The following is a 19874-nucleotide window of genomic DNA, read 5'->3' as shown; positions in this document are numbered from 1 at the left end:
TTCAGGGCAAGAGCGGGGGCCGGGGGGGCTCTCCGGGGGGGGGGGGGGCCACGGCATCTCCGGCCGGGTCAGCACAAGCACTGCGCGGGTCAGCTTGAGGGGGGGGCGACACGAGGAGGGAGGGGGGGCTGCTATTTTGACCAGGTTATTTTATTTTATTTTATTTTAAATCCCCCCCCCTTTTTCTTTTTCTTTTTTTGGGGGGGCACTTTGCCCTTTTTTTTTGCACCGGTTTTCATTTTTGGGGAGGGGTCGGTCAATTTTTTTTTTACGTTTTTTTTTTTTTCTTTTTTTGCACAATCCACAAAGCTGTACAGAAGTTGCCAAACCCTGGGTTTGGGGAGGGGGGGGGGGGGGAAGCAAAATGAAGGAGGGGGGGGGAGCCAAAATGAAGGGGAAAGGGCAAAATGAAGGGGGGGGGACAGAGGGAAAGGGTTGGGGAGAAAATAGGAGCCGACCCCCCCCGGCACCCACGCGCACACGCACACCCTGAGCTCGTCACCGCGGGAAGGAGAGCGGCCCCCCCGTGCCCCCCCCCAGCTCCCCCTCCCCACAAAGAGGGTGTGTTATTGATTTCTTTTCTTTTTTTTTTAAATCTTTTTTTTTTTTTTAACTCGTTTTTTAACTTTTTTTTTTTTTTAAACTCCTTTTTTTTTTTTTTTAAACTCCTTTTTTTTAACTCCTTTTTTTTTTTTTTAACTCCTTTTTTTCTTTTTTTTTTATACAAATTCGGATCTTTGGGTGTGTACTGCCAAAAAAAAAAAAAAGAGAGGAAAAAAAAAAAAAAACAAAAAAACGCGTCGTCCTTATTAATAATAATAAAAATAAAACTCAAAATCATCGTCATTAAAAAAAGGCAACGGAAACCCAAGGAACCCATGCGGAAGTTGCACACCACAAAACCACAGCAGATGTACAGAATGCAATATACAAGACACGATTTATAATAAAACATTATATACAATAAATAGGTTATTGTTACTTTTTTTTTTTTTTTTTTTTTTTTTTTTTTTGTCGATCGATCTGTAAATAAATTTTCTCAGTGCATACTGGTGGGGTTTTTGCTCTTCTCTCCTGCATATCCGCCTCTCTTGCGCTTCAGTTTTTATTTATTTATTTTTTTTATTCTCCGTCACTTTTTGATTCTCTCCCAGGTGTGTGGCTCTCCTTTATTTATTTATTTTTATTTATTTTTTTTTTGTGAATTTTCGTCTTTTTTAAATTTTTTTTTTTCCTTAAACATTTTTTTTTTTTTTTGTTTTTCTCCTTTTCTTCAAAAGTATTTACAATTGCTGGTTTTTGTGCAGAAAACGAAACTTAATAAAATAATAATAATAAAAAAAAAATTAAAAAACAAAACAAAACAAAACAAAAATAATAATAATAAATCCAAAGAGTCCCTCTGCTTCTGGCGGGAGGAGAGCGCGGCGCCGGCGCCACGGCCGGGGCGGGGGCCGGGGGGGGGGACGACGAAGCGGGGCGGCGGGGCCGGGGGGCACCGGCGGCGGCCCCCTCCTCTCCTCTCCTCCTCTCCTCTCTGCTCCGGTGGCCGGGGCCGTCGGGTGGGCTCGGGGGGCCGAGGGCGTGGGGGCTTCGCTGGCTGGGCTGCCTGGGGGGAGAGGGGACAGGGGTGAGCGTCCGGACGCCCCCACGGCCCCCCCTGCCCGGTTTCGTGGAGGAGGGATGGATCCGTGGCTGAATGGGTGCTGCCCGTGTGGCCCAGGGGGCTGGGGTCCCACAAACCCCCCACCTGGGACCCCCACACCAAGGGGTCTGGGGTCTTGCGTGCCCCAAATCTGGCACCCACCTGCCCAGGGGCCTGGGGTCCCATAAACCCATATCCAGCACCCCCAGGCCAAAGGGTTTGGGGATCCGCATGCCCCAAATCTGGCACCCCCATGCCAAGGAGTCTGGCACCCACCTGCCCAGGGGTCTGGGGTCCCATACATCCCCATCCACCCCCATACATTCCCCATACACCCCCATACCAAGGGGACTGGGGTCCTGCATGCCCCAAATCTGGCACCCACATGCCCAGGGGTTTGGGGTCCCACATGCCCGTTTGGCACCCACATACCCAGGAGTCTGGGGTCCCACAAATCTCCCATCTGGCACCCAAAAGCCCAAGGGTTTGGGGTCTCAAAATCCCCCCATTGATCATCCCCATGCCAAGGGGTCTGGCTCCCACCTGCCCAGGGATCTGGGGTCCCAAAAATCTCCCATCTGGCACCCACCTGCCCAGGGGTTTGGGGTCCCACATGCCCACTTGTCACCCACATACCCAGGATTTTGGGGTCCCTCTAAGCCCCCATCAGGCACCCCCATGCCAAGGGGTCTGGCACCCACCTGCCCAGGGGTCTGGGGTCCCAAAAATCCCCCAACCGGCACCCACACACCCAGGATCTGGGGTCCTGCTCTCCCCCATTTGCCACCCACCTGCCCAGGGGTCCGGGGTCCCAAAAATCCCCCATTTGGCACCGATAAACCCAGGATCTGGGGTCCCAGTCACCCAGCACCCACCTGCCCAAGGATCTGGGGTCCCGCTCACCCAGCACCCATGTACCCAGGGGTCTGGGGTCCCCCTCACCGGGTCCAGCCCCCACCTGCCCCCATCTCCAGCACCCCGCACCCTGGGGACCGGCACCGAGCACCCCGCGCTCCAGCCACCCACAGACCCTGGGGCAGCCGAGGTCTCCGGGTTGGTGCTCGGCCACGGGACACCACCGGCAGCACCCATGGGTGCTCGCAGCCCCGAAAGGTGCCGCGGCCATCTGGGGAGAGGCACCAGCGGGGCGCACGTGGCACTTACTGGGCGCCGGCTGCGTCTCCGAGACCCACGGCGAAGCTGCCAAAAGTCTCCGTGCGGCCAGCTCTCCCGAACACCCATCGGCGTCATCCGGCGAGAAAAACACCCCCAGCAAGCGAGCAAACGGGGAGGAAAACAGAAAAAAAAAAAAACAAAAAACAAAAACAAAACAAAACAAAACAAAACAAAAAAAAAAGCAAAAAAAAAAAAACCAAAAACCACAAACCAGACCCTCCGAGGGCGGCCGAGGGTCCCCGCGGCACCGGGGAGGGGGCTCGGGGCCGCTGACCCCCCAGGTCTCGTGGCCGCCTCCTGCCCTGCCCGCCGGCTCTGCCCTGGGCTCGGCGGGGGCCGGTGCTGTCCGTCCGTCCGTCCGGCTGGCCGTCCGTCCGTCCGTCCGTCCGATTGTCCTGCTGCGGGGCGGGAGGTGGGGGCGGCAGTCCGGAAAGCAGAGCCGGGGCGTTCTCAGACGGAGCGGGTTTTAGTATGAAGGGGGGAAAAAAACTGGGGTGGGGGGGGTCTCTCTCCTCCTTTTCTCTTCTTCCGTTATTTTTTTCTCTTTCGCTTCACTTATTTTTTATTTTTTTTTCTTTTTTTTTTCTTTTTTTCCCTTTTTTTTCTTTTCTTTTTTTTTTCTTATTTTTTTTTTTTTTTTTTTTTGAAAACAAACAAACGGTTCCAATCCCAGTTAAATACAGAACTTGAAAAGTGTTCCAGAAAAAAAGTGCTGGCTAAATTACCTCTGCAAGAGAAACACAACAGCGGGGCGGGGGGGTGAGAAGGGCCCGGGCGCCCCGTGCCCCCCCACCCCAGTATCTCAGCACCCCACGGACCCCCTGCCCCGAGGTGAGGGGGGGTCCCGCACCTACCCTGTAACAAAACCTCGTTGTCCGGTTGGCACGTCAGCAGACACTACAATGAGGTGACCGTAAAAGTGTCCTCGGGGTGCTGTTGCTCTACCATCGGCCCCAAAAACCCGCTCTTCTGGGCGGGGGCCATGACGGGGTGCCCTTGGGGTGCAAAACTGGGGTACCTGTAGTTGTCCTGCAGCTGCAGCATAGAGTCCCTCGGTACGGGGGAGATATTCAAGTCATTGATCAGGGGGCAAGCGTAGGGGCCTCGGTGGTGAGCCCGGGCCATCTCCAAGGGCTCCTTCTCGCCCTTGGGGGGGTGGGCGCCGCTCGGGCTGCTCAGGTGGGGGTTGAGACACGAGGGGTCCGTCCTGCCCATGAAGTCCACCAGCATGCCGGCCCCCGCCTTGCCGTCGTACGAGGAGGGGCTGCGGGTGCTGGCGTTGGGCGAGTACCAGTAGGGGGGATTTTTGCAGCTGGGGGAGTCGTAGTGTGGCTGAGGCATGGGGAGGTCGCGGCAGGCCATGTGCGGGGCGTGCGGCAGGGCCCCCCCCTGCATGCTGTGTTTGAGCGAGTCGCAGGCGGGCAGCTTGCGCAGGTCGCCCCCCCGCAGGTCCTCCTTGAAGGCCAGCGTGGGCGAGCAGTTGGGCGAGAAGGCTTTCTGCAGCCCGGCCTCGAAGACAGTCTGCTGGCCGGGGGCCGCCAGCTGGTGAGGGAGGGCGGGGAAGTGCTTGCTCTCCAAATCCGGCTGCCCCAGGCCGGGGGAGTCGCTCTGAAAGCCCTGCACGAACGTCCCGTCCGAGGGGGTGGAGGGGTTCATGGAGTAGGGCCCGGCGTAGTCGCAGGGGTCCCGCTCGCCCACCCCGAAGCCCCGGGACTGGGAGGGCAGGGGGGACATGCTGCTGTCCCCGCTGTAGTAGTCCAAGCCCAGGTCCGTGCTCTCTTGGAAGAGGGGGTTCACCGGCTGCGACTTGGTGGGGAACTTGGCCTTGCCCGTTCCCCGCTCCTTCTTGGAGGCGCAAGCCCCTCGGGAGCCCCGGGGCTGCCGCGGCCCCGTGCTCCTCTTGGAGGGGTACACGGAGGAGGAGGAGGACGAGGAGGAGAAGTTGAGGTGGGACGTGTCGAACATGTCCACCTTCTTCCGCCGGCCCCGGCCGGGCTTGGAGTTGCTCTGGAAGAGGACGCTCTGGTTCCAGTTGTAGCCGGGGGCCGAGGACGCCTCGTTCCAGTCCATCATGAGCTTCTCCAGGCTGGAGAGGCTGGACTGGCCCTCGCTGGACGAGGCCTCGCTGTTGGCGCGCCGGTAGCCGGCCGGCTGGTTGAACTGGGTGCTGTCGGAGGAGGACTCGGAGAAGGTCTCGGAGACCGTCTGCTGCTTGGCCTTCTGCGGGGTGTAGTTGGAGATGTCCAGGATGACGTTGGGCTCGTTGAGGTGGCACTCGAAGCCCGGGTTGTAGAGCTGGCTGAAGGCCTCCGAGCTCCAGTCCAAGCCGCCGTAGCCCTGCCGGAAAGCCCACTGGGACGCGCTGGGGAACTGCCGGCAGTTCTCGGGCGAGGGCTGGAAGGAGGCCGAGCCTTTGGGCACCATGTAGCCTCCGGGCGAGACGGTGCTGGCCCGGCTGTCGCAGCGCAGCGGGGTGTGGGCGGCGCTGGAGAACTGGCCGCCCTCGGCGCTGTTGAAGAAGGAAGCTTTGCCCAGCGGCAGGCTGGGGCCGGCCGTCTGCTGCGCGTAGCCGGCGCTGTGGGCGCTGCTGGGGGAGGACGGGAGGCTGCTGCCGCTGCCGTAGGCGAAGCTGCAGTCCTTGCTGGTGGGGCAGTCCTGCGCCGACGGGTACTGCTTCCCCGGGGGGAAGACGCTGGCGGGCGCCACGCTCTGCCCCGCGCTGTAGCCGCCGTACTGGGGGTAGCCGGGGGTGCCACTGGCCGCCGGGTGCGCCGTGGGTGACCGCGATACAGCCGAGGGCGGCACCAGCTTGGGGAAGGCCTCGGCGCCGCGGCACTCCGAGGCTCCTTGTGCCACCCCGTAACCGGCGGCGGGGCGGCCGGGAGGGAAGGCCTGGCGGCCCTGCATGGCCGCGTGGAAAGCGGCCTCGGCACCGGGGGCTGCTGCTGCTGCCGCCACTTTGCCCCCCCGGGCCGGGTAGGCGGCCAGGCCCCCCCGTTGACCCGCCAGGGCGTTGGGGGGAGCCGTGTAGGCAGCCGCCGATTTGCGGGACTCGGAGCGCGAGGCCGAGAGGGCGAAGTCCAGCAGGTCGGAGGAGTCGTCCGAGTCCAGCAAGGAGCGGAAATACCCCGTGAAGAGGCTGTGCCGCTCCTGGCTGACCTCGGCCTGCGAGGACGCCGCGCTGCCGGCATAGAAGCCGGCCCGGCCGGAGGAGCCCGACTCCAGCGCCGCGGCGTGGAAGGGCCTGGCCTCGGCCCCCTGGTAGCTGCAGTTGCGGCTGGGCTGGCCGGCGGCGTGGCCGTGGTGGGGGGCCCAGGGGCTGCCCTTCTCCCCGGCCCACTCGGAGGCACTGTCGCTGAAGCTCTGCCCGGGGTTTTGCTCGGGGAAGAGCACCCCGTTCTTGCGGGTCCGCCGCTTGCGTTTGGGCTTGCCCACGGGGTCGGGCTCCGGCCGGCCCCTCTTGCGCGGGTGCACGGGGTCGGCGTGCACGGCGGCGGGGGCCTTCTTCTTCTTGCCGATGCCCTCGAAGAAGTCGCTGAAGGAGCAGCGGGAGGCACGGGCGGCGTGCCCGCCACCGCGCCCTCCGAAGCCGCCCGCCTTGCCGCCGCGCCGGCGGAAGCCCTGCACGCGGTGCAAGAAGTGGGAGATGCTCTGCGTGTCAGGGGCCTGGTGGATGGACTCGGGCTCGCTGGGTGTCCAGCAGCGGGGCGGCGAGCAGCGCCCCGAGCACTGGCTCTGCCTGTTGAGGAACGCCAGCTTGGCCAGCACGTCCGAGTAGTCGGCCTTGCTGTCGTTGGTGTCGGCGATGTAGGAGGGCTGGGGCGAGGCCAGCTTCTGCTTCCTCCTCCTCCTCTTCTTCACCTCCGGGGCGGGCTCCTTGGGTTTGGCCTGGCCCAGCAGCAGGTTCTTGGGGGGCCTGCCCCGCTTGCGCTTCAGGATGATGGGCATCTCGCCGGGGGGGAAGACCACCACCACGTTGCGCCCGTTGTTCTTCATCTTGAGCAGCGGCGTGGGCTCCATGGAGCTGCTGGCCACCAGCTCCTTGCCCTCCAGGTTCAGGTTGCTGCTGAGCGAGGACACCTTGTAGGTGGTTTTGTTCCTCCTCCCCAGCGACACGGGGATCTTGGCCATCTTCACCACCATCTTCCGCACCCCGCGGCACTTGCTCTTCTTCCCCGCCGCGGGGGCCTTGGGCACCTCGTCGGAGTCCAGGGCTTCGGGGGGCGGCGGGGGGGTCAGCAGCGGGGTGCTGGGCTCCTCGGGCCCCGGGGGCACCTCGGCGGGCAGGGCGAGGGGCAGGACGCGGCTCTCGGGGGCGACGTCCGCCCGGCGCCCTCGCCCTGCCCTCCTCCTGCGGCACAGCATCTTTGGCTTGTCAGTCCGGCGCAGCGCATACTTGCGGTGGTCCTCGCCGCACCTCCCGGCCCCCCGGCCCCCGCAGGGGCCGCGTTTCACCACGCTGCTCAGGGGACACCCCCCCAGGCGGGGCTGCAGGCCGTGGGGCCGCAGCGGGTCCCCGGTGCCCGCCTGCGCCTCCAGCAGCTCCGGCACGGGCCCCAGCGGCTGCGCCTCCAGCAGCGAGGGCTCGGTGGCCAGCAGCGGGGCCCGCGCCTCCAGGAGCTGCGGCTCCAGGGCTCCGGGCAGCGGCTCCAGCGTCTGCAGCCCCAGCGGCTCTGCCAACGGCTCCAGCGACTGCAGCTCCAGCGATTCGGAGAGCGGCTCCAGCGACTGCAGCTCCAGCGACTCGGAGAGCGGCTCCAGCGACTGCAGCCCCAGCGGCTCCAGGTTCTGCAGCTCCAGCGACTCCGGCAGCGGCTCCAAGCTCTGCGAATCGAGCAGCTGGGGCTGCGACTCCAGCGACTGGGAATCCAGCAGCCGGGACTGGGAGTCCAGCTCTTGGGCCGGGAGCAACTGGGGCTGCGCTTCCATCGACTGCGACTCCAGCAGCTGCGTCCCCGGGCACGCCAGGGAGGCCAGTTCGTTCAGGATGTCCGCCTCGGCCAGGTCCGAGTAGTCGCCGGCGTCGGGCTGCGAGCAACCGGCTTCCTCCGCGGGCGCTTTGGAGGCTGGAGGAGGCTGCGGGGCGCTCCCCCCCCCGCCCTCGGCCTCCCCGTCGCGGGCCGGGGGCCGGGGGTGCCGCGGCGGCTCCGCTTTGCAGAGCACCCCGCGCTCCTCGGGGCTGCGGATGCTGTTGGCCAGGGAGGGTGACGAGAAGAAGCTGTACTGGAGGTCGCGGTCGGCGGGCAGGAGGCGGCCGTCCTCGTGGCCACCGCCGCCGCCGCCGCGGAGGCTGCCGCAGTCCAGGTGCACCCCGCTGCTCTTGAGGTCCTCGGAGAGGCGGTTGAGGTCCTTCATGATGTCGATGAGCTGCACCACAGGGTGGAGGTTGATGTGCCCGTTGCCGCACTTGCTCCGGAGCAGGGCGACGATGCTGTCGACGTTGCAGCGGCCCGAGGCCAGCGTCGCGTTGGGGAAGGTCTTGGGCGCCCGGTCGCGGGCGGCTGCCTCCTCCGCGCTGCCCCCCAGGATCCGGGGCTCGCCGGCGCAGCCCAGCAAGTCCTCGGCCGCCTTGGTGCCGCCGTGCACGCTCTGGCACCGGTCGGCCGGGTCGCCGTGCAGCAGCGAGCCTGCCTGGTGCTCCCGGCCGAGCGCGGGGCACGAGCCCTCAGGGAAGCTCAGCACGCTGCAGGATAAGGCCTTCTCCGCCGGGCAGGCCGGGGGCCGCTGCGCCGGGTGCCCCGGCGGGTAGAACTTGGGCTCTCGGACGTAGTCGGGCGAGCCGCGCACAACGCTGGTCGTTACCACTGGGCCCGGGGGCTTCACGCGCATCCTGAACTCCTCCTCCCCCGCGTGCCGCTTGGCCGAGCAGTTGCTGACATGGGGGTCGGGGATGGTGAGACAGGGACCTGGACGGGGCAGAGAGGGGACAGTGAGGACCCCCCCAGGGCGCCGCCGGACAAAGCGGCCGGCTGCGCCCGCTCCCTCCCCGCTGGGGGTGCCCACGTTTGGCCCCCCGCTCACCCACTGGCCCCTTCGCCCCCTCCCTCGCCCGGCGCAGCGCTGACTTACCCTCGGCTCTGCTGCTGCTCCTGCTGTTGCACTTTGTGAGCTCTCTGCAAAGGAAGCGGGGCGCAGGGTTAGCCCCGAGCCGGGGGTCCCCGGGTTTCCCCCCCCCCCCGTGCCCCAGGGTTCGCAGCGCCAGTCCCTGCAAGGGACATACCAGGGGCTGGTCCTCCCTGGGGTGCTCCCGAGCCGGCGCAGCCGAGAGGGCAGCCTGTGCCCATCACCCTGGCGTCGGGGCTGCGAGCGGGGCAGGGGGAGGCTGCCTCCGATCTGGGGACAGAGGGGACAGGTTGACCAGCCCCTCCACGGAGCCGGAGGGGACGCGGGTCCAGGGATGCTCGGGTTAACACCCCCCACACCCCCCCTCCCTTCCCACCCCACCTTGTACCCCCCACCCCATCCCCACCACCCCCTCCCCACCCTGTCCGTCTCCCCTCCAACCCCCCCCCGGGGCTCCATCCTCGTCCCCTCGCGGTGTGCCCCGGGGGTGCCGGGCCGGGGGGAGCGGGCGCGGTGGGGGCCCTGCGGCCGCGTTGCCGCTAGGTGTCCCCGGCGAGCCGCGCTGCCCGCCCGCCGAGCCGCCCGCCCCGCTCCCGGACACCCCGGTCCCCGCCCCGGCCCCGCCGTGCGCCCCCCCCGGCCCGGCCCGGCACGGCCCGGCTCGGCTGGGGGACGGCAACGGGATGGACAGGGGCCGGGGGGGGCGAGGAGCAAAGTTCTTTGTTCGGGGGTGGGTGGGAGGGGAGGGCTGCTGTGCGCCCCCCTGCCCGTGCCAAGCACGAGGGGTGGGGGTCCGGCTCGTGGGGGTGCCCTCAAGCCCACGGGCGCGCGTGGGGGGGCTTCCCCGGGCAGCAGCGGGCACACAGCTGGGGGACCTCGGTGGTGCCCCCCCTGGCATCCTGGTGGAGGGGACGTGGCACGGGATGGGGACGCACCGAGCCACGGCTCCGGGGTGGCACGAGGGGGCTGAGGCACCGGGGACACCCCAAAATCCGGGGGGTGTCACCCCGCCTCCCAGCCCACCCGTGGCCACTGCTCGTGGGAAGTTGGTGGCCTCAGGAAGCGACCTCAGCCCCTTGGCCAGCCCGGCCGGGCACCGTCTGTGTGCCACCCCCCCTGGCCCCCCACCCCTGCCCTGTGCCCAGCCCTGCTTCCTTCCCTGCCCCCCCCAGGGACACCCCCTGTTCATCTGCCACCCCCAGGGAACTGCAGCGGGGCAGCACCCGCGGTGACACCACCCCGTGGCAGCAGCCCCAGGGCCCCCGCATCGCCCCCTGCCTCAGTTTCCCCTCGCTGCAAACGGGTGGCACTGCGGGGACAGCCCCAGGGTGCGCACAGGGACGCGTGGCGTTGGCACCCAAAGCTGGGAAGGGGCACCCAGCACCCATCATGGGGCTGACACCCACGGCACAGCCCCCTCCCAGCACCCCGCACCCCTCTTTGCCCCCACCCCGCTAAGCCAAGCCGTCTGCCAAGCCGTGGAGCCCCCAGGGATGCTCCGCAGCCTCCCCCCAGTGCCAAGGCAGAGAAGCAGCCGGCTTTGCCGCCCGCCCCCACCCCCGGTGCACCCTCTGCTCCCCGTCCCGGGGCGAGGGCCCCCCCGGGGTACCTGGGCCGCGGGTGCTTGCAGTGCAGGTTCACTTTGAAGCTGCGGTCGGGGCCGTCGCCGTCGCTGCTGGGCTGGTGGAGGCCGGAGCCCTGGGCGCGCGGGAACCACTCGGCTGGCAGGCTGGCACCGTTCTCCAGTGCGCCGGGCTGGCAGGCGACCGAGCTCCCATCTGCTCGAGCAAGCACAGAGACCCCCGCTGCATCAGCCCGGTGTCCCCCCCCCAAAAAAAACCAGCCCCAGCCCCCTGCCCTGCACCGCTATGGGGCTGGGCGCGCCGCGCCCCCCGCGTTCGACGCCTCGCCGGCTGCGCCACGATGCTTGCAACCCCCCGGGGATGTTTGGGGACGTGGATGGGGCGCATTTCTGGGTGCCCAGGGACACACGGGGGTGCGTTTTGGGGCTGGGAGCCCCTTTGCTCCCCCCGAGCCTCGGGTTTGTCCTCCTGGGGTGCGACGTTTCCCGCTCATGTGCACGTGTGTGCACACGCGTGTGCGCGTGGATCCGTGCCGCCTGCTCCGGTGGTGCCCACACGATGCCAGCACGCCCGGGGGCCGTGTGCCCGTGCACATTGGCACGGGGGGAGCACGGCAGAGCCCCCCCCAGCCCGGCGAGGTCCGGCTGTGCCTGCGTCTGGCTGCATTTTCCCCCCCCAGCCGCGTGTGAATCTCTGCCTGTTCTCTCCCTCCCCCAGCACACACACACACACACACACACACCCAGCCACACGCACCCGCTCGGCGTGATCCAGGCTGTTCCCGGTGTCTGGATTAGCGTGACAACTTATCAACAAGGCAGGGAAGGAGAATTCAAACCTGTCAGGCCGTCCTCAGCCCCCTCCCCGTCTCCCCGCGATCCTTTGGGCGCAGCGCTGGCACGGAGGCACAGGCACCTCTCCCGCAGCCCAGCGGAGAAACGCGGCTGTGTTGCCTGCACGGTGTAGAGTTACACCAAGGGCAATGTGGAGCAGGAAAATATGTGCTAGAAAGACCGGTCGAGTCTCTGATGAATCTGCTAATGTGCCCGGAGCTGAGAGCTGTTGGAGGGGAGTCAGGCAGGAAGGAAGCAAACAGGAGGCTTTCCAGAACAGCCGCTGGGACCCGCTCCCTGCCGCACACGCTGCGCACGGCTCGCCAGGGAGGACGGGGCACGGCCGCGTCCCCTCCTCTGCGCCCCGGCTGCCCCCGAGGGGCCGTGGGGTGCCCCTCGCACGCACCCTGAGCGCACGGAGCCGCCTCCGAGCTCGCAAATCCTTGCACAGCAGGATGCCCGGGGCTCCCTGCTGGTGTGCGTGGCACCCTGCTGTGTGCACCCATGGGTGCGCGCCCCCCCAGCCGTGCGCGGTGCCGCCGGCTCTTACCAAACCCTGCCCGGTGCCGGGCTCCTGCCCTCGGCTCGGCGGGGCCACGCGGCCGGTGCCAAGGTGGGCGACGCTCCCCGCGTGCTGCCAGCGCTCCTCCCGCCCTCCGTCCGGGACCACCTGCGCCCCCCACCCAGCCGAGGGGCCGGGCAGCACCCACGGGCCCCCCGCCACCATTTGGGGGCGAGGGAGCCGGGCGCGCCGGGATGCTCGCCGCGCCGCCGCGCTCACTTTCACCTCCTCTGCTCAGCCCCAGGCAGCTGCCACATGTTTCGCATTAGGCGCTCTGGACTTCGCCATTCCTGGGTTGCTAGCCAGGGGTAGGGCCGTTTTCCTTCTTTTTTTTTTTTTTTTTCCCTTCTTTTTTTTTCCTTGCTTGTTACAAAACACCAGCCGAGACCACACAAGAGAGGAGGGATGGAGGGAGCGAGCGAGAGGGAGAGATGGATGGGAGAGGCGGGCGGGGGAGAGGCGGCGAGGCCGGGCGCTGCGGCGGGCGAGGCGGGCGGCAGGAGGGGGGGGGGGGGGTGGGAATTGCAGCCACCTCTGCATCCCACCTCCTGACCCCTGGAGCCTCGCAAAGATAACAGCCCCCGAAGACTGCTGACTCGCCTCGCAGAAATCCAATATCCTCGCCTGGTGAACTAATCGACTACCTGGGCTCGCCACCTCCCCTGCCCGGGCTTAATCCTGCTGCTGCAAATCTTTAATTAGTTTAACGGTTTCAGGCTCGGCGCAGGCTGGAGGCAGGCGGCACGGCCTCCCCCCCACCACCCCCCCTGGCCCCGGCTGGCTTCCCGGGGGGGCTCCTGCTTGGGTGGCACGGCCACCCGGTGCCGCGGGGCGGGAGAGGTGCCACGGCGAGGGCACGGGGGGCTGCGTCCTTCCCCCCACCTCCTTCCCCCCCTTTCCCCGGGGCCGCTGGCACCCGGCCCCCTCCCCGGAAGGGTTCGCTTGGCACCGGCGTCGCGGCAGCTTGCGGCGGAGGGGCCGGCCCCGCAAGACACGGCCGTGGTTTGGTGCCCGGCTCCGAGGCCACCCAGACGTCAGGGTGGGGCCGGAGATGCCACCGGGAGACAGCCAGGCGGCGGGGACGCAGCCGCCACACAGATGGGGACACGCCGGCCCCGCGCCCCCCACCCCGTGCCGAGATGCCCGCGGGGCTGGCGTGGGGTGCGGGGGCGCAGGGGGGTCCCCCCCAATCACCCCGCTGCCTGCCCGGCCCCCTGGGCACCGGGGGTGGGTTGGGAGGGCCCCGAATCCCCCGTTTTGGGCGCCCCCGTCACGCGGGTGCTGCGGGCACGGGCTTGCCACGTCCGTCCCCGGTGCGTGTGCTCGCACCTCCCTTGCACACGCGCCATGGATGTGCCCCCCCCCAAATTGTGGCATCAGGGGGGTGCCCCACTCGTGCACGCACACCCCTTGCACGCTCCTGGGGACACCACCCCTCCCTTGCACACTCACACACACACGTGCACCCCCAGGGCACGGTGGCGGCTCTCCCCCCCTTGCACGCGCGCATTTGGGGGCACCGTGGGGGCTCCCCCCTGCCTGCTGCCGCCCCCCCCTTGCACGCTTTCGCCCCCCTCTCGCTCGCTCACACGCACCCGGCCCCCCCCCCCGCCCTGCAAATCCCCACCGAGCCCGTCCTGCGCCTGCTGACACCAATGGAAAATCCCCTCCAGTGACAGCTTCCTGGCAGGCGCTTTCCGAGGGTTTCCGTGTTCTCCGTCCAGCCCCCCCCGGCCACCTCCTCCCCGCGCCGTGCGGGGGGTCGGGCGGGCGGGCAGACCCCCCCGTTTCACCCCCACCGCCACCCCCCCGGCCTCAGCATCGCGACCCCTGCCCCAAAACACGCGGCTCCTGCTCCCTCCTCTTCCTCCCTGCGCCCCCCTCACCCCCGTGGGGTGTCCCCGGCCACCGCCGCGGTGCCACCGGTGTGTGGTGGTGGTGGCTTGGGACTGGGGGGGGCCAGGGGTGGCCGCAGGCGGGTGCTGGGGGGCGTGGGGGCTCACGAACAGCCCTGACACCCCCTGCCTTTGGCCATCGCCCGCTCCCGGGGCTGTTCGATCCCCTCTGTCGCCGCTTCCCCCTGCTGCCTCGCCCTCTGCGCCGCGGTGGTAATTAGGAGAGGGAGCAGATGGTGCCTGCGTTTCATCCCAGGGAACGGGGTCCAGCCGAGCTGCTCGGCCTCCCCTGCCCATCGCGGGGCCGCAGGTCACCGGAGCAGAGGGGTTTTGGGGTCCCCTCCCCACGCAGGGAGCTGCCGGACCCCCGCGGTGCTTTGGGAGGGAGACGGCACCGCCGGGAAGGGTTTGGGTGCTGCGGGGGACAAACGCCCTAAGGAAATGTGGTCCACGGGGAGAGCTGGTGACACCTCCCCGAGGCACCCCAGGGTGCTCAGGCACCGGGGAGGGGGGGGGGGGAGCTGTGGGACCGAGGGGCTGGCGGCGCCGGGTACCTGCAGGTTTTGGCACCCCCCCAACCACACCCCGCTGCAGCAAGGCACTGTGGGAAGCTCCCTGCCGAAACCACCCCAAAACCCAGCTGGGGACGCAGCCCCCCTGCGGGCACCGCTGCCGCATCCCACGCTGCCGGGGGGGGGGCCACACGGAGCTGGGGAGGCAGCACAGCCCCCAGCCACGACCCCCTCCCCTGCCGCCTCCACCCCCCTGCAATCACCATTTTCCCCTGTACAGGCCTGGGGGCCCACAGCCCCCCCCAGGCATGCTCCCCTTGCTTTTTTTTTGGGGTCAGGACCCCCCCACACGTTCCCCTCGATGCCCAGCTCCCCCCAACCCCGTGCCATTGGCCACGACGGACGCAGCCCCCTCACACCAACCCTCTGCCCCCCAGCCCCTGTCCCTGGAGGGGTCTCGGTCCCCTCGCCAGGCGCACGGGGGGGGGGGGGGCTGTAGGGCTGTGCCGGGGAGGGGGGCCGGGGAGGTGGGGCCGCCAAAGCGCTCGACAGATGGACTGCAGAGACGGTGGCACCTCGGCCGGCTGGAGCCGAGAGCCGCAGTTCAGAGCTAGCAGGGAAACGGGCTAAATTTAGCTGCTTCCCTCGGTGCCAGCTTTGTTCCCCCGCCCCGCTGAGCCGGCGCAGGAGGCGAGCAGCCGGCCTGGCCCCCTCCTCGGCCCCCTCCCCGCTGGGGACCGCGGGGACGCCCCGACAGCCGGCCCTTTGGGGCGCGGAGCCGGGTGCCAAGGGGGAAATTTGGGGGTGCCGGGCTTTGGCACGCGGGTCCCCCCCTGCGGGTGCCGTCCCCGGTGCCGTCGTGGGGTGCTTTGCCCTGCGTGCTCCGGGCCCCCCCCCGCGTGCCGGCAGGCCTGAGGCTGCGCAGACGGCCACGGCCCCCCCCCCTTTTCTCCCCACGCTCCCTCTTATAGCCACAGCATGAGTCACAGCTCCGGTGCGTCCCTGCCCAGCGCCCGGCCACGCCGGGTCATGTAACACCCGCGGCCGCCCCGGCACGGAGCGGGCTCCGTCCCCCAGCCCCGTGCCACCCCCTCGCACGCACCCCAAAGTGGCTCCTCAGCCCCCGACGCCCCGCTGGGGACCACCGGGGGGGTCGGTGCTCGGCTCCCCCCCAGCCCCGAGCCAGCTGCGAGGCCGCGGTGCGCCGCGGGTTAACGCCAAGCGGGGCCGGGATGCTGCGAGGCCAGTAACATTTGGAAGGCGCCAGATGGATGCGTGCCCGTGCCGAGGTCTCGCTCGGCACAGCCGATGCTCCCCCGGCGCTGGGGCTGGGGGGCTGCCCGGGGAGGGCGCGAAGGGGCCAGGGGGGGCACCGGCAACGTGCCCCACGGGCTCCCGAGCCACCCTCGCCCACCCGTGTCCCGTCGCCCCCACGGCACCGTGGGTCCCTGCCGTGGGGAAGGGCAGCGGGGGGAGGCCGGGGGCGGCGGGGGCCCTGTGCCGGGCCAGGTGCGCCGGCTGAGCCCGCGGCATCGCCGCTGCACCCCTTCGGTGCCGGCCCCGGGGCCAGGTGGGGAGCAGCCCCTGCGGGGCCGAGGGGGTCCGGGCAGGGGGGAGCCGCCAGTTGCCTCCCCCGGCCAATTTTAGAAACTGGCTAGACAAGAAAGGCAGAAAGGGCCGGGCAGGATTTACGGCCGGGCTGGTGTCAGGGTGTTTTTTTTGTTGTTTTTCTTTTTTTTTTTTTCTATTTTTTTTTTTTTTTTTATCGGAGTTGAGCGGAAACTCCTGGCTGCAGCTCCTGTTTCCTGGGAGATGCGGCGCGGTGCGGGGCCGGCGGGGGCCGAGCTGGGGTGGGAGCCGCCGGGGCCGCTGCCAGCGTGGCGCGGGGAGCACCGGGCACGGGCGCGCGCGGAGCTGCTGCCCTTGGGCACGGGGACGGGCACCGGCAGGGGGGTGCAGGCACAGGGGTGTGCACACGCAGGTGCACACGCGGGACGGGCACGGGGGCAGGTGCACAAGTGTGTGTGGGCACAGGTGCACGCGTTGGTCTGCGAGGGTGCACGTGCACGGAGCTGGGTGCACGGAGGTGCACGGACGCGGAGCTACTGGGACGTGCAGGGACACGGACACGGAGGTACACACAGACGGAGGTACACGGACACGTAGGTACACGGGAACACAGGTACACGGACACGCAGGTACACGGATATGCAGGTATACGGACACCCAGGTGCACACACACTCAGCTGTGCCCCCACACCCCTCCCCGTGCCCACCCGCACGCCCACCCCCAGCCGGGGGCGCAGCACCCAGCACCTCCTGCGCCCTCCCAGCCACGTGCTGCAAGCACCCAGGTGGCACCCACGGGTGCTCAGCGCACGGGGACCCCCAGCCCCTCAATACAGCCGGGTCAGAAGTGTGCCCCCCCCATCCTGGAGGCTGTCAGTGGCTCCCCAGGCTCACCCCTACTAAATCCCTGTGCGTGGGGGGCGCATTGTGCTGGTCCTGGGCACGGCAGGTGGCCCTGAAATGCAACCAACGCTTTCGTGCTGCTGTTCGCGAGGCCCCCTAATTCCCATGGTTTGTCCCCAAAAAATCAAGAGTGCCAGCAAGGCGGGGCGGTGCGAGCAGAGCAGGGGGCACGTGTGTGCACGGGGAAACTGAGGCAGGCAGCAGGGTGATGCCCCTCCCAGGCACGGGTGGAAACTGCAAGGTGCAGCGGGTGCTCCCCGGGGAGCCGGGTGCCCTGTGCTGGCCCCAAACCCTGCTCCCACCCCACCCCGTTATAGTGACAGGGACCCCGCACATCCCATGGGGCCGAGGTCCCCCGGGATGGCGATGGGGGCACCCAGCTTGCCCCGTACCCCCCTGGTACCCCGCTGGGTGCCTCATCCTGCACCCACCTCCACGGCGCCGTGCGCTTCCCCCACCCTCGCCGGGGAGCTTGCCATTAAAATTGGAAGAACACAACTTGCCGGCAGAGCCCCGGCGCGCATCGTACACAGCCTGTCACTCACACATCACTTTGTAGATGCCCATAAATTGCTTCATTACCTCTTCTAATTGAGGAGAACGCAGCTGCTGTGGGGCGGTGACAGAGCTCCTTCCCTTTGAAGGATGCCTCGCTCTCCAAAGACGGGTCCGGCGGAGCCGCAGAGCCCCCCCAGCATCCCAATAATAACAATAATAACAGAGAGAACGGCGATAAGAACGGGATCCGAGGGAACCCCCCGGCACAGGGCAGCGGTGCTCACGTGTGCTGGAGCCCACGGGCAGGATGGGGACACGCAGGGGGAAACTGAGGCACGAGGGGGCTGCGCCACGCACGGGGTGGGAACGCGGCCCCCTGCACGGCACCGGGGCGCACCACGGCGGTGGCAGGGATGGAGGACGGCTCGTGGTGTGAACCCCAGCTGCAGGGATTTGGGGAGGGTGGAACTGGGGGCTCGGCAGCGCCAAAAGTCCCTTGAAAAGTCCCTGGGGAACTTCGCAGCCCGCTCGGGGCCGCGTCCTCCCACCTCGGCCAGCACGAAGCCGCCGCGGGCGCCCACGGCCCTCGCGTGTCCCCGTCCCCGTCCCCATCCGGGGCAGCAGCGCTGCGCCCCGGCCCCCCGCGGGCCCCAGGCTTTGTCTGGGAGGAGGCAGCGGCTGCGGCTGGGCTCGGTCCCCTTGCAGGATACTGCAGAAGGATTTACTGTATTGCAGCTCGCGCTGGCTGCAGCCCAGCGCACAATAGATTAGCTGTAGCCCAGGGCAGCACGTTGCGGGGGAAGGAAGGTGGGACTCATTCGGATGCAGATTGCAGGGCATTTGCTGCAGTATACTGCAGGATCCGGCCGCACGGACCCCCGCCACCCCGCTCCGAGCTCTGCCAAGAGCGGGGCCGCCGGGGGCCCACGCGTCCCCCCCCTGCGCCCCCCGCATCGCCGCCCCCTCCGAATCCGATGCATCCCCGACGCATCCCCACGGGGTGCCCACGCTGTCCCTGCCCGTCCCCTGTCCCCAGAGAGGGGGTGTGTGCATGGGTCCGGAGGGGCTGCGGTCCCCCAGGTCCCCCCCATGTGCTGCTGGGGACGCCGGGCCCCCCCATGCTGGGCGCGACGGCACAAAGCTGGTGCAGGGCGGGAGCCGGTGGCTGCAAGCAGCACTAATTGATCGCGATTAATTCAGCTCCTACCTCCCCGGGTGGCAGGGAGAGATGCTGAGACACAAACCCAGCCCACAGAGCTCTCCCAAAACGGGCTCCGCTCTCCCCCGTGCACCCCTTCCCCCGGCGGGGGCACCCGCACCCAGGGGACGCATGCGGTGCCCACGGGGTGAGGGCGCTGGGACCCTGGATCCCATGGGTGCCCGGCTCCTGCTGCCACCCAGAGGTGTCGGGGGCCCACGAGGACACGGTTTGGGGTTGGGGCTTTGGGGGTGAACCCCCCCCTCCCTGCTTGGGGTCCTTTTGGAAAAGCTGCTGGGTAACAGGGGGGGCTCTGCGGCTCGTCCCCCTGGCACCCCACAGCCACGGGATGCGGGGATGGGGGCACCCAGGGGGGTGATGCTCAGGGGTGCGGAGGTGCTGGGTGGGGGGGGAGCAAGGGGGGGCACCGACGGCCTCGTTGACTTCACGGCGGCACCTTCGGCATCACCGGGTGCGAGGCAGGGGAGCACCCCGGGTGCCAAGGCTGGCGCCCATCCCCAGCGCGGGCACCCCGAGGAGGATTTTTTGGGGTGGGGTTTGTGCACGTGTGCGCACGGGGGAGGGTGGTGGTGGTGGTGGTGTGTGGGGGGGAAGAGTTTGGAGCCTGCAAATTCAGGCTCCGTAATCCGACGTCGGATGCAGTTTCCACAGCAACAGCGGGTCAGAGGGCAGCGAGGGGAGCTGGCTGCTCCGCGCCCGGCTGCGATTGTGCCGCAGCCGAAAAAGCCGCCGGGGCGAGGGGCGAGGGGCGGCCGGGAGCCGGGGGCCGTGGGGGGCACGGGGGCGGCCAGGTGGGTGCTGCCGGGGGGGGAGGCGGCGAGGGCGAGCAGCTCGGTGTGTGCCGCTGTCAGCAAAGATGTCACTAATTGTCTGCAGGAGCAGCAAACTCTCCTTAACCCTTGGGCAGCCGGCGGCGGGCGCGCGCGCTGCTGGGGAGGGTGGGGGGGGGGAACCGGGGGGAGATGTCACCTGGGTGGGGTTGGGGACACGAGGGGACCTCCAGCGGGTGCTGCGGGGTTCGGTGGCACGACCCTAAGTGGGTTGGCTTGGTGTGCCCGCGGGCACGGGCCTGCAGGGAGGGTGCTGGGACCCCCAGTGGGTGCCCACGGCACCGGGGGGCAGCCCCCCCCTCGCTCCCTGCCCCACGGGCTCTGGCTTTGCCCCCACAGTGACAGCAGCACGGGGCCGAGGAGAGCGCCGGGGACACCGCGGCCACCAGGCTGGGGACAGGGCTGGGGTCCTGTCCTCCAGCCCAGGGCACGAGGCCCCCGTGGGGAGAAACCAACCCATGGAGAGCCCCCAGCCCCGCTGGCGAGCTGGGAACACTGCGGCCACCCCCCAAAAGTGCCACCACCTCTCGTTGTCCCCAGACCCCATGAGGCAGGGGCACGGCACAGGGCCGTGCGCCCCTCGGGG

General features: G+C 67.9%; 1 protein-coding gene across 1 annotated transcript; it reads right to left on the bottom strand.

The window, feature by feature from the left end:
- Positions 1-3483: 3483 nt before the first annotated feature.
- AHDC1 (AT-hook DNA binding motif containing 1) lies at positions 3484-10655 on the bottom strand. The gene is made up of 3 exons (XM_032202463.1): positions 10494-10655; positions 8891-8934; positions 3484-8727 (listed from the first exon to the last, which is right to left on the bottom strand). Exon 3 carries the CDS (start codon positions 8648-8650, stop codon positions 3719-3721), a length of 4932 nt encoding a protein of 1643 aa, XP_032058354.1. The 5' UTR covers positions 8651-8727; positions 8891-8934; positions 10494-10655; the 3' UTR covers positions 3484-3718.
- Positions 10656-19874: the final 9219 nt, after the last annotated feature.

The sequence above is a fragment of the Aythya fuligula genome, chromosome 23 (genome assembly GCF_009819795.1).
Source record: "Aythya fuligula isolate bAytFul2 chromosome 23, bAytFul2.pri, whole genome shotgun sequence".
In the NCBI taxonomy this organism is placed as follows: Eukaryota; Metazoa; Chordata; class Aves; order Anseriformes; family Anatidae; genus Aythya; species Aythya fuligula.
Note: the sequence above shows the minus strand (reverse complement) of the source record. Positions and strands in the feature narration are given on the sequence as shown.

Coding starts and splice junctions, on each gene's coding strand:
- AHDC1 (XM_032202463.1), bottom strand. CDS start 8,650: ATGCGCGTGAAGCCCCCGGGCCCAGTGGTAACGACCAGCGTTGTGCGC.